The sequence below is a fragment of the Cylas formicarius genome, unplaced genomic scaffold, assembly GCF_029955315.1.
Source record: "Cylas formicarius isolate icCylForm1 unplaced genomic scaffold, icCylForm1.1 PGA_scaffold_12__32_contigs__length_19106922, whole genome shotgun sequence".
NCBI lineage: Eukaryota > Metazoa > Arthropoda > Insecta > Coleoptera > Brentidae > Cylas > Cylas formicarius.
Genome location: NW_026844225.1, coordinates 18268793 through 18281587, shown reverse-complemented (window position 1 = coordinate 18281587; position 12795 = coordinate 18268793). Strand labels below are relative to the sequence as shown.

The window sequence follows — 12795 nt, the reverse complement described above, 5'->3', positions numbered from 1 at the left end:
TTTGTTTGCTTTTCTTAAATATTTTTATTTATTTATTTATAAGCTTTTTTAGTTCACGTCACTTCATTCTACAATTAGAATTTTGAAATTTTGTTTGCAAATATATTTTTTTCTTCCCTAAATGCCAAATTTCTAGTAATTATACCCGTCTCAGGTATTATAAATCATAGTTGTCGGGTTTTGTTTAAAGCCCCACCCGAACAAGAATAAAACGCATTGTTTGCATATTCACGAGGCGGCGTTAACCATTTCGCGTTAAATTAAAGCAAGATTATATTTATTTTATTCAAAATGGCAAATTATCGAGAAACGTTTTTACATAATAATCTAAACTTCCTTAATTAATATACCCATTTGCCTTTAGGAACAATACAAAGTGTCTAAAATGTATTTATTTTAGGTCGAAATGACGGGCAGTAGTATATTCGATTACATACATCACCAAGATCATTCGGAAATAGCTGAGCAACTAGGTTTAGGTTTATCACAGGGGCAGAATCTGGCGTCGCCTGGAAGTGGTTCCGAGGAAAGCGGTTCCACCGCCGGCACGAACAACCCCGATGGTAAGGGTAAGGGTAAAGCAAATATTTTGGTAATATTTGTTTTGTTGCCCGATATTACTTATTATAATTATCATTTTTATAATATAGTTTATTTATAGTTTATAAATAGATTAGAAATAACACGGATAAATCTTTAAAAATTAAACTTTTCCTTTGAATTAAAAATAAAGTTTAAAATACCGTTAACGTCTGGGAAAATGGGAGTAAGGTAAAGGTAAAAATAAATTAGATAAATCACAAATCAATCTTTAAAAATTAAACTTATCCAATGGATAAAAGAACGCCTAAAATTTAACAAACTAATTTAGACATGCCCTTTTAGCGTTTGAATTAAAACTAGAGTTAAAAATACCGTCGACATCTTGGTAAATGATAATAAGGTAAAGGTAAAAATAAATTAGAAATAACAAGGAACAATATTGACAAATTAAATTTATCCAATGGATAAAAAAATGCCTAAAAATTAGCGGACCATTTTACACGTGCCCTTTTGACGTTTGCATTAAAAATAGAGTTTAAAATACCATCGAATTAAACTTATCCACTCGGTAAGAAAAAAATGCTTAAAATTTAGTGAGCCGTCTTACCCATGCAGTTGTAACGTTTAAGTTAAAAATAGAGTTTAAACTACCGTCGACATCTTGGAAAATGGAATCTAACAACGTGACAGTTGCAATACCGCAGCAGAATATCAATGTGTTCGCACAAGATTCGCATAGCGAATGCTTTTTACAGGATTTCCTGTCGGACCATGTCTGAGAACGACTCGGGCTTTTTTCGAACATTTTTCAAAAATTGCAAAGACTACAGAGAATTATGAAAAATTAACAGGGTGCTTATGGGATAATATATTTAATTTCCTTGCAGTTTCCACTGTAATGTCATTAGGAACGAATCCACCTTATAAGGGACTAGATAGGGCGTTTTGTATTAGGATGAAATCAACTTTAACGAAACGAGGCTGTCATTTTAAATCATCAGGTTACAGGGTAAATCGCTTGTTGAATATTGCCTCTTACGCATTCGTCTGATATCAAATTTTTCTAGGTGGTATTAATGCTATGTAGATTAAGGCCCCAATACACGTTTTCCCACTCCCGAAAATCGCAGCCGCCATTGCTAGGGATGGTCGCGCTAGCAATAGCACTCCCTCCACCGAGCGTCCACGAAATACGATTAGAGTCCGACATGTTCGTCACTAGAATTAATTTCGATTTTAAAATAGCCCATTGCGAACCGAAAGTAATGGAACTTTTGGATTACTCGCCCGAGGAGTTGACGGGAAGGAACCTTTATTCCTTATGCCACGGCGAGGACGCTAATAAGTTAAGAAAATGTCATATAGATCGTAAGTGACGCGTTTTTTGATCGAGCATGCATTCACTCACTGTCGCTCGATTTTAGTAATAAATAAGGGCCAAGTGTTGACGCACTACTACAGGATAATGAACAAGAACGGGGGGTACACGTGGGTGCAGACGTGCGCCACTGTCGTGTGCAACACCAAAAATGCCGACGAACAAAATATCATTTGCGTGAACTACGTGATCAGGTACCATAAACAACGTTCTCCGAGGAAGGATAAGTGATAATAAGAAATTATTTCAGCGGCCGCGAATATGAGAATCTAATAATGGACTGCTGCCAACTCGAAGACAATTCGCACATGGTGAAGCGGGAAGAGGCTAACAGCAACGACCCGGAGAACGGCTCTCCAGACGCGGACCCTGGAGGTACGTTGACGTACCGCCACTGTTCGTAGAAGGTGCTATTTTACAAAGCATTTCGGTGTTACACTATCGCCCCATTATTTTACAAAATTATGACATACTGATCCCGTTTTCTCCATGAAACTCCCCTTACTTGATTGAATTAGGCGCTTAGCGTGGCAAAACCGAAAAATAAAAACACAAATAATGCGTTACACCCACTTCTCTCTTGCACGCAGACGACCGCAACAGCGGAGGTCCGCCCAATCCGCCTCAAGACTCGACTCAAGACATCGAAGACGCACCATGTGCAGGCACAGGCCACAACACGGATTCCGGAACTACTAACAAAAGCGATTCGAACGATTTGCGGACGCGACGTTTAGACCAGACATCCCAATTACAATCGACGACCACCCAAAGCGAACAAAGGAAAATTAACACCCCCATGAGACGCGCGTTGAAACGAAAGAACACGTCATCGGATGAAAACGAAGAAGAGGCCCAACCGAATGTGGTCATGAGTCCCGCGTCATCTTGTCATTCGTCAACGGCTACACATGCTGTAGTATCGACTGCCGAGTCCACCGGGAACAGTCCGAAGAAGCTGGACGACGGGTCGGTAGCTGGGGGAGCTTCCGTCAAAGACTTGGAGAACGCCATGTCGAAACACTTGCCGTCGTGCAAGTCGCCTCCTCATCAACCTACGGATTTCAGTACCGATGCGCTACTGAAGCAGCAACAAAGAACGACGATTCAATGGATAGGAGCTCATCACCAGCAGCTTCAGCAGCAAGGGCCACTTCCGGCTTCCGCGCTGCTCAGGCAATTGTACGCCAACAGGGAGAGCGTTATCAGGGCGAACGTACACGGCATTACCAGCGCTAGTGGGCGATCTAGTAGCTCTTCCGGTACGTTTCCGACTTCTGGAAAAGGGGTATCTAACCAACAAGCGTCTTCATTTTTCAGGATATTACCCGAATGACAGCCAAGTCGGAGTCGGTCCCCTGCCCACACCTCCCGGTAGCGAGGGTTCGTCTTCGTACGGCGAACATCAATTTCTGCTCTCACAACACCAAAATTACCCCACGGGATATTCGATGGATTATCATTCAGCGATGACGCCTCCGTCCAGTGTGTCTCCCCGTGACAAACATCAACAAATTCACGGAGGCGTGGCCTTCGAGTCCGCGGTACCCTATCAGGATGTGCTAAGGCAGTACCCAGATAGTCCGCTGCCATTAAAACCCCAAGTATATTCCTACGTGGATCAACCTCAGTTCTATCATCACGGCGCCACCGGAGCCGGATTTCATCTCTATCACCCCAGCAAAGGCACGGGAGCACCCACGAACTGGTACTCATCGTCATAGTTAAATGTTCACGTCATTGGCAATAGGTTTGTTCCCATCAATTTGTTGGCCGTTTTAAAAATACAATTTTCATCGCTCGTCTCTTCTGGCAGTTCGAAGACAATACTCAATTAACAAAAACCATTATTTGGAACCGGTATACGAAGATTCATTATTTATCGATAACGCGTGCGCAACTTTGTTGGAACAAACCTATTCCGTGCTATTTAATTACTGACTCTTTGTTATTTAATTTTTACATTGTTGCGAGGCATTTAATTTCATAGAGGTAGTTAGTTTTTCCGGAATCTTTTTTTTTATTTCAATGCGGACGATATTTTTTGTTTTACCGTTTCGCATTCAACTATTTTTAAACCAAAGAAAATAATACGAAATAACAAATTATTTTCGGACACCCACTTAATGGAACAAAGCTTTTGTAGTACACCAAGTGACTTAGTCGATGTTATTTTGTATTATTGAGCTTATTCACAGTCACTTATTTTTTAAGTATGTCGGAAATTACTGCAATACGCAAAATAAGCGATATAATGTTAAATCCGATTGATAGCTGTATTATACGGTGTGAATCAAAAGTGACGCAAGCTAAAGTTGATACGAATACAGTACAACCGCGCTTATCCAGAAATGGTAGACTTCGGCGTATGTGCTTATACTTTCATTTTAATTTTGCATCGGTGTCATTCTTAAATATCTGAATAGGCGCGCCGTTACTGTGTTTGCATTTGTAAATAGTATATCAGTATATATTAGCCAGATACTTGTATGTATGTTATTTTCTGTTGAGCATTGGATAAAAAACTTAGAAAGTTTAATAGTTATGAGGAAGGACTACCAAAATCAGTGTTTCGCAGAGTGTACCGATTACCGAAATCAGACAATGCTCGACTATATCACGATAAAAAAAAGGTGCTGACAATGTAAGAATGTGATATTCTTTTATAATTTTGTTACTTTACTTGTTCCAATACGTTAACATTTTGAACTATGTTGTCGCATGATGTTCAGTACAAAAACTTTCGTAGCTTTACTATAAGTAGAATACATATTATTTATGTGCAATATATACTTAAATTGTCTTATATGTTTCGACTATATTTTGGTATTAGCAATGTAACTTTGAATGTGGTTAATTTTCGCAAAATCAACATTTTTTTATAACTATGAAATTACCGGTCCCATCGAAAAATGTAAATTTGGCATCACATCTGAATCTGCTGAAATTTAGGTAGTCACAGTTTATTTATATTTGTTCAATAAATTATTTAAAGAAAATATACTGTTGTTTTTTTCCCCAATGTCCAAGAGAGTCAACGTCCTACAGAACCTTAAGGCGACCAACTATATCAATAAGACCTCTTTATACTAATTTTTGGCTTTATTTCACCTCTTTAATTTTTATATTAGATTTTTCCAAACACCCCGTGTACTCCAATTTCTGGGCCGCCATATATTGTCTATTGCATTTTTAAGCACGTCATCTGTTGACTAAACACCTACCGAGTGTCTGATATTAATCAATAGCTACGCCATTTTGGGGTTTACACTTAGTTAACAATTACTCTGTATGAATCTGGAGGTCCTTCTCCGTAGACAACCATAAATACTTTACGGTACATGACCATAGAATATGGATTCGTCCAGTCCGAAGATTTGGTAACCTGACCACGTGGTTTGCAATACTTATTAATATTCTTACTTGTTTACCTCTCCTTGACCTATTTTTTTGCCACTTACTGGTTTGTACTTGGAATATTTTAACTCGTTGGTTAGGCATGTTTAAAAAAATACCAATAGCACATCTTTCAATTTTAAATCAAAGAAAGCAAAAATACGATTATATTAGATTTAAAAAAACCTATAAGGTTATTTTTGAAATCTCCCGCCTAAATTATTTACCCCATACTGTTACCAAAAAGAGCATTCTCATTCCCATACAATCAGTGGTACGTATACAATATTCTGATTACAGAAAATATATTAAAGTTAAATATTAATTAGTTCAAGTAAAAAAATGCAGGTTTAGGTTGTTAGTGCTTGGTAACTTTGACATTTGACATTCACTTCCTGTCCCCATCCCTTCCATAACCCGACACAGAAAACAGAAAGCGTTTCTAAGGTATGTTCTTCCGTAAATTCGAGTTAGTTTTAGTGTAAATAGTGTAATTTACGGAACATATTGTAAATAGGTGCTTAAAAACTGAAACAAAACATAGTTATTTAGAAACCAACGATATGAAAATGGAGTGGAATCCCCAGGACGAAGGGCTACTAGAAATTCTTACTCTGTTAAGGGAATCGCAATCACCGGACACTGCTACCCAAAGGGCTGTTCAGCAAGTATCCTTTCTCACAATCTACTTTATTTACTATTTAAAGGGCCTGGATGTTTGCCGGGTAATTTAGAACAAGTAAGTGTCCAATTATTATTCCTTAATTGCAAATCAGAAATTGGAAGAACTAAACAAATATCCAGATTTTAACAACTATCTTATGTTTGTGTTAACCAAATTAATCACAGAAGATGAACCAACGAGATCTTTAAGCGGACTGATTTTGAAAAATAATGTCAAGACACACTACAGTAATTTGTTGCCCAGCGTGACAAATTTTATAAAGACTGAATGTTTACAAGCAGTTGGAGACCCCTCTCCTCTTATAAGAGCAACAGTTGGCATTTTAATAACTACGATAGCTAGTAAAGGAGGCCTGTCCTGTTGGCCTGAATTATTACCAGCTCTATGCAACATGTTGGATTCGCAAGACTATAATGTCTGTGAAGGTGCTTTTGGAGCATTGCAGAAAATTTGTGAAGATTCTGCTGAAGCATTGGACGGTGATACTACTAATAGACCTTTAGAAATTTTAATTCCCAAGTTTCTTCAATTTTTTACCCATTCAAGCTCAAAAATTCGATCATATGCTATAGGCTGTGTCAACCAATTTATAATTCAGCGCTCCCAAGCACTTATGTATCATATTGATTCATTTCTTCAGGTAAGCATAAAGAATGTTTTATTCTCTGAAGTCCATGTTTTTTCTTGTTGTATAAGTATATATGGCAACATTCAGAAATTATGGTATATTTTTTGTTAGTAATAAAGATACTCATTTGTCTTTTTAAGAATTTATTTCATGTTGCCACTGATGATGATCCAGAAGTACGTAAGAATGTATGTCGAGCATTAGTAATGCTTCTGGAAGTAAGAATGGATAGGTTGATCAATCAAATTGACAATATCATTGAATACATGTTAATCAGAACTCAAGATCCCGATGAAGGTGTGGCATTGGAAGCTTGTGAATTTTGGCTATCTCTTGCTGAACAGCCAGTGTGCAAAACAGTTTTACATAGTCACTTAGACAGGCTCATTCCTATTCTTGTGAGAGGGATGAAATATTCAGAGATTGACATAATTCTGCTAAAGGTAGGGTGTGAACTTCTCTAAGAGAATAAAAATCATTATAATGCATGTGCAGGGTGATGTTGAAGAAGATGACAATGTGCCAGATAAAGAAGAGGATATCAAACCAAGATTCCATAAGTCTAAGACCCATACCATTAAAACAGCTATTGCTACAATGGGCACTGAAAATGGACTGGACAAAGAAGATGATGAGGACTTTGATGATGGAGATGATGATGGATCATTATCTGATTGGAATTTAAGAAAATGTAGTGCTGCAGCTTTAGATGTACTAGCAAATGTTTTCAGAGATGAACTACTGCCTATTCTAATTCCGATTCTAAAAGAGACCTTATTCCATCAGGATTGGGATATTAAAGAATCTGGAATACTAGCATTGGGTGTGTAAAATTGATATGAAAGGTTGATATTTTATCATCAAATATTTATTTCAGGGGCTATAGCTGAAGGATGTATGTCAGGAATGATAAGCCATTTACCAGAATTAATACCTTACTTAATAAACTGTCTGAATGATAAGAAAGCACTGGTAAGAGCTATAACATGTTGGACTTTAAGTCGATACTCTCACTGGGTTGTCTCCCAACCTCATGATTCATACTTAAAACCCTTGATGACTGAATTACTAAAAAGGATTTTGGATGGTAATAAAAGGGTTCAGGAAGCTGCATGTTCAGCATTTGCCACATTGGAAGAGGAGGCCTGTACAGAACTCGTACCCTATTTGGGATTCATTCTTGAAACCCTAGTATTTGCTTTTTCTAAGTATCAACACAAAAACTTGCTTATATTGTATGACGCGATAGGAACACTAGCAGATTCTGTAGGAAGCCATTTGAACAAACCTGAATACATAAATTTACTCATGCCTCCTCTGATCCACAAATGGAATGTTCTAAAAGATGAAGATAAAGATTTATTTCCATTATTAGAGGTTAGTTTAGATTTTGCGGTCAAAGCTGAGAGCAAATAATTTATTTGGTTTTTTATTTTGTAGTGTTTATCAAGTGTAGCCACAGCACTACAATCTGGTTTTTTACCATATTGTGAGCCGGTTTACTGCCGTTGTGTTTCACTGGTACAGCACACTCTTTGCCTACACATGGTATTTTGATTAATTTTCTCTAAACTTTTTACTAATAATGATAATTGTTGCTTTTCTAGGCGAATATGCAAAATCCAGACCAGTATGAAGCTCCAGATAAAGATTTCATGATAGTGGCACTGGATTTACTTTCAGGATTAGCGGAAGGTTTAAATGGGCATATAGAGAAATTGGTAGAAAACAGTACTATAATGCAATTACTGCATCTGTGTATGCAGGATTCTATGCCTGAAGTGAGACAATCATCATTTGCTTTGCTTGGTGACCTAACTAAAGCCTGCTTTCAACACGTTAAGCCACACATATCTAGCTTTTTGCCAATTCTGGGGCAAAATTTGAATCCGGAATACATTTCCGTTTGTAATAATGCCACTTGGGCCATTGGCGAAATTAGTATAAAACTTGGTAGGCTTGGTGAGGTAGAATTTTTATTTATTATGTAATAATTTCTTGTAGGTGCTGAAACGAGACCATTCATACCATTAGTCTTAAATCAACTAATAGACATTATAAATCGACCAGATACACCCAAGACTCTCCTTGAAAATACAGGTTAGATTTTTTTAAAATTCTTTAGCATGATGATGAGTTAGGCATGTTTTTCAAGCTGTTAAAAAGCGGTTTCTGAAATCAACGGGCGATTTTATAAGAACCTAATTTGCGCGACAGATATAAATATAACCATTTTATACTTGTTTCTTTACAATGCACTCTTGGAGAATGCCTGTATGTCAAAAACATATTAAGTTCCCTGAGAGTGCATTTTTAGGTGAAAGGTAAGGTTTCTAAGAGTTCCGTAGTTGCTACATATTTTTTGCAATTCCCAATGTAATTCTGCTTTTTGAAAAATGGCAATGTTGAATTTTTGAAGAAACTCCTATGTTACGGCGTTTCTAGGAAAATTAAACAGTGTGGATAAAATCAAGAACTTTTTGTTGGCAGTGTATCCTTTTTGTTTCAGACGTTTGACATTCAAGTTTAAGGTTCGGGACACAGGAAAGTAGAATCAACGTACCTCATAATGTACGTTAATTTAACATGTGTCCCGATCGTACAATGTGTTTTCTGTTGCAGCAATGTTTTTGTTTCTTCAATGTACATTTTAATGAATACCAAAGTTAATATTTGTTTAACACGGTATTCAAAACAAAACCAATCAAGCAACTTCCTCATTTTCAAAAGCCTAATATCAATCCATCTGATCTATAATTAAATTAAATTATAATTAGACCACAAATTTTTAAGAAAGGGTATTATTACAAGGGCTAACTATGGATCCACTGCATACCACGACCGCAAATTTCAAATTATTTATATTAATTTCATTATGTTTATTATTGTAATTGTCAGTATTTTTCTTTCTGAATAAACATAATTATTCAAGATTGTGGACCCTGGGAACTAGACATTTTTACATATGGTGTACTTATCGGACAGTTGGTGGATGGGTGTATGGAAGAACGATTGAATGATTTGATCATGACCAGAGAGACCATGGTTCACAAGACCCGATAATTTGTATATTCAGTCTGGCCGTGAAATCGTTGGCTCAGTATTTTTCTTTATTAAATTCATTGTTGATTTAATTTCTTTAAATAAGAGTTCTTTTTTATCAAGCACTGATTTTTAAACTGTAAAAGTTTGAAGGGAAACATATGATAAAAATTTGACATTACATTATATGCTTCCCTAGGTAAATTAATTATGTTTTTAATTCATAAATAGTACTTATTTATTATGTAATTTGTATAATTTATTTGTAATTGAGTTGGTTTTTGTTCTGTTTTTGTTCTCGGTATAGCCATAACAATTGGTCGACTAGGTTATGTCTGCCCTCATGATGTCGCCCCAATGTTACAACAGTTTGTACGGCAGTGGTCTGTAATCCTTTTTTATTATTTTTTCTTACATTTTACGATTTTCAAATTAAGTTAATACAATATGATTTTGTTTTGGTTCATTTAAGTGACGGAAGCTAAAAGTGCAATCAATACCCCAAGTGCTTCCAAATGAGTATTTAATATTAAAATGCCTCTCAATTTTATGATACGAGCCTTTTCTTTAGTATTATTAAATCAATTCTGGCAAATTTTGCATATTTAACAAAAAGAATCTTTGAAAAAAAGAACAAATCTTAATATATAGATTTTGGTAAGTACATTTGTATCCCAGTTTTTGCATGTACTGTGTTCCAGGTATACGTGATGGAGGCATCCTATTTTCTGCCATATAAAAAAAAGGCTGAGATTTTATTACCCATATCCAGAATTGATGGAATAATGCTTTTCTAACAAAATGTTTTTTGGCAATCGTTAAATTGAGGGTTTTGCTTAAATCTAAAAAAAAAATTAGCAATTCAAAATATTTTTAATTTACCACTAAGATAACAATGAAAAGGAAACTTACCTTGAATTGCTAATTGGGCTGCGCGCACTACAATTTTTGTCAAGGAAAAAAATGTTTTAGGTGTATATCATTAAGAAATATTCGTGATAATGAAGAAAAAGATAGTGCTTTTCGCGGAATGTGCCAGATGATCCAAGTTAATCCAGCTGGAGTAGTTGGAGATTTTATTTTTTTCTGCGACGCTGTTGCTTCATGGATTACCCCCAAAGAGGATTTAAAAGAAGTCTTCGTCAAGGTAGGAATAGCATTTGTTGAAATCATATTTGCAATGTTTTGCTGTTATGCAGATACTACACAGTTTCAAAGCACAAGTAGGGGAAGAAAACTGGAAACGATTTAGCGATCAGTTTCCGCCACAACTTAGGGAGAGATTAACACAATTGTATGGAATATGAACCTCCTTAAAGGTAACTAACCAACTACCCATTGTACAGAGCTAAACCGATATTTCTTAGGGTTTCATAGGGGTAAATAACTAGAACCGGGGTGGGAAAAACCGGGAATCAGAACCAGCTGCAAGTCAAGAAGAAATTTGTTTCAGACAAAGCAGAGGGTGGGACTTTATACTCGACAAATAATAAGTTGTTCCAAGATATATTTTTTTTGTTTTGTGTTGAGTAACCAGTACACATGATAAATTCAGTTGGTATCTTATAGGTGCGGGAATTTAGGACATGGGTAAAATTCTGAAGTTTAACGAGTTTTACCTATGTTGATACATAACTACTGTTGACAAAGTTATGGTTTGGGATATTAGTAAATTTGAATTAATGATTGCGCCATTTTTTTTTTTTTTAATATTTTCAAAAGGGAGTATTGGTTTTCTAATATCTCAAATGCAATTCAACTATTTATATGGACAGACAGTGCAAGTTTTATCTTATTGTAATTGCAAAATAATATTCAATTCCTTTTGAAAATATTGTTGTAAATACTATGAAAAAATCAGCGTATCCTTTATCCCTACGAGGACTTCTGGATCCTTATTTGATCCTGCTCCCACCCATCCCAAAGTCCTTTAAATTGTTCTTTTTGTGTGGCCGAGATGACTTTTGAGCATCTAAAAAATTCAGTGACTAGCTTTTATACCATATGTAATTTTGAATCATGATGCCAGCAAAAATTTGATTGAAGGACTTTAGTAAACCTTAGCATAGATCCTGCACGCTATTGTGCAAAAACATTTTTCCTGTGAAGACGAAACTCATTTGTTAAATTAAGGGTAGAAATCAATAAACTTGACCTCCATAATGTGATAATAATTTAGTGAGCATAAACTTTTTTGTGATACATTTTTATTACTTCATAAGACTTAAATCTATCTCAAGACTTTATTTTGTTGCTTTATAAATTGAAAAATATCAATTGTTTTATTTTTTTAAGCAATTTTTGATTTTTTGTTGCCTGTTGGTAATGTTAACTGCTTATTCAGTTCATTATTTTGCGTGCGTTTTTTATAATGATTATATTACTTCTTGAAAATGAATGAATGGGTCCTTTGTTACAGAAGTCTTCATTCCTTCTACACTCCGATATCCATTCCTTTTTTGCGTTCATGCGCAATTCCTTTGTATAAGTATTTTAACAAAAATGGTATAGCCGAACCCCATGTATTCTCATTCAAAAGTTTTATTTGAGTTGGTTTGAAAATGTCTAGTCAGTTTATAAAAAAGAAGCATATTTGACGAATTTAGTTTCAAATTTTGTAAATTTAATAACTACATGGAGTTTGGCACTATCGCCGTTGTAGCTCAATATTTCTTAACAATTAGTATAGGATATTTTACTGTATTCAGTTGAAATAAACGATAATTTATTTCAATAAACCAAGGGCTGAAGTTGTACTCGACTATTAGTTGTATAAGTTTTAACTATGCGGCTGCATTTTCTGATTGTTTTTAAAAAAAGAAATTTTGGATACAGTAAAAAATACCAGCTTAATATGTTGTAATTTTTTTGTGAACGTCCGTGCCATTGCCAAAAATAAGCATGCTGAATCGTTAAAAGTAGGACAAAATGGTGTATTGTATTTTGTTGAGTTGGTAATACTTAATTTGCCCATGTCGGAATAGCAAATAAATTACATTAATAAAAACTATTGCTCTTTTTATCGTCTTGGGATTCCTTACCTTTAAATAGAGAATGGTCCTTTGTCCTGCTAAAAAGAGTAAAACCAACTCTGAAAATAGGCAACGAAATCCAAGGAGAATA

At 35.6% G+C, this 12795-nt stretch overlaps 2 protein-coding genes across 5 annotated transcripts in view; both read left to right on the top strand.

Annotated features, from left to right (window-relative positions):
- The window catches only part of LOC132708587 (protein trachealess), a 110027-nt gene extending 105156 nt beyond the window's left edge, over positions 1-4871 (top strand). For all 3 annotated transcript variants that reach the window (XM_060680983.1, XM_060680986.1, XM_060680984.1), the window contains 7 exons: positions 401-563; positions 1431-1552; positions 1611-1911; positions 1968-2115; positions 2172-2296; positions 2512-3183; positions 3242-4871. In XM_060680983.1, the coding sequence (XP_060536966.1) occupies positions 401-563; positions 1431-1552; positions 1611-1911; positions 1968-2115; positions 2172-2296; positions 2512-3183; positions 3242-3645 (1935 nt within the window). In that variant the 3' untranslated portion in view covers positions 3646-4871. The remainder of the gene's footprint in view (positions 1-400; positions 564-1430; positions 1553-1610; positions 1912-1967; positions 2116-2171; positions 2297-2511; positions 3184-3241) is intronic.
- Positions 4872-5714: 843 nt separating this feature from the next.
- On the top strand, positions 5715-12652 carry LOC132708586 (transportin-1). Of its 2 annotated transcripts, none has more exons than XM_060680981.1 (13): positions 5715-5764; positions 5835-5985; positions 6094-6642; positions 6771-7073; positions 7126-7453; positions 7508-8007; positions 8071-8178; positions 8238-8583; positions 8635-8730; positions 9980-10055; positions 10645-10819; positions 10872-10991; positions 11040-12652. In XM_060680981.1, exons 2-12 carry the CDS (start codon positions 5881-5883, stop codon positions 10977-10979), a joined length of 2694 nt encoding a protein of 897 aa, XP_060536964.1. In that variant the 5' UTR covers positions 5715-5764; positions 5835-5880; the 3' UTR covers positions 10980-10991; positions 11040-12652. The 2 variants fall into 2 exon arrangements, with proteins under 2 accessions (XP_060536964.1, XP_060536965.1); XM_060680982.1 differs by having other exon boundaries at positions 5727-5764; positions 5862-5985.
- Positions 12653-12795: the final 143 nt, after the last annotated feature.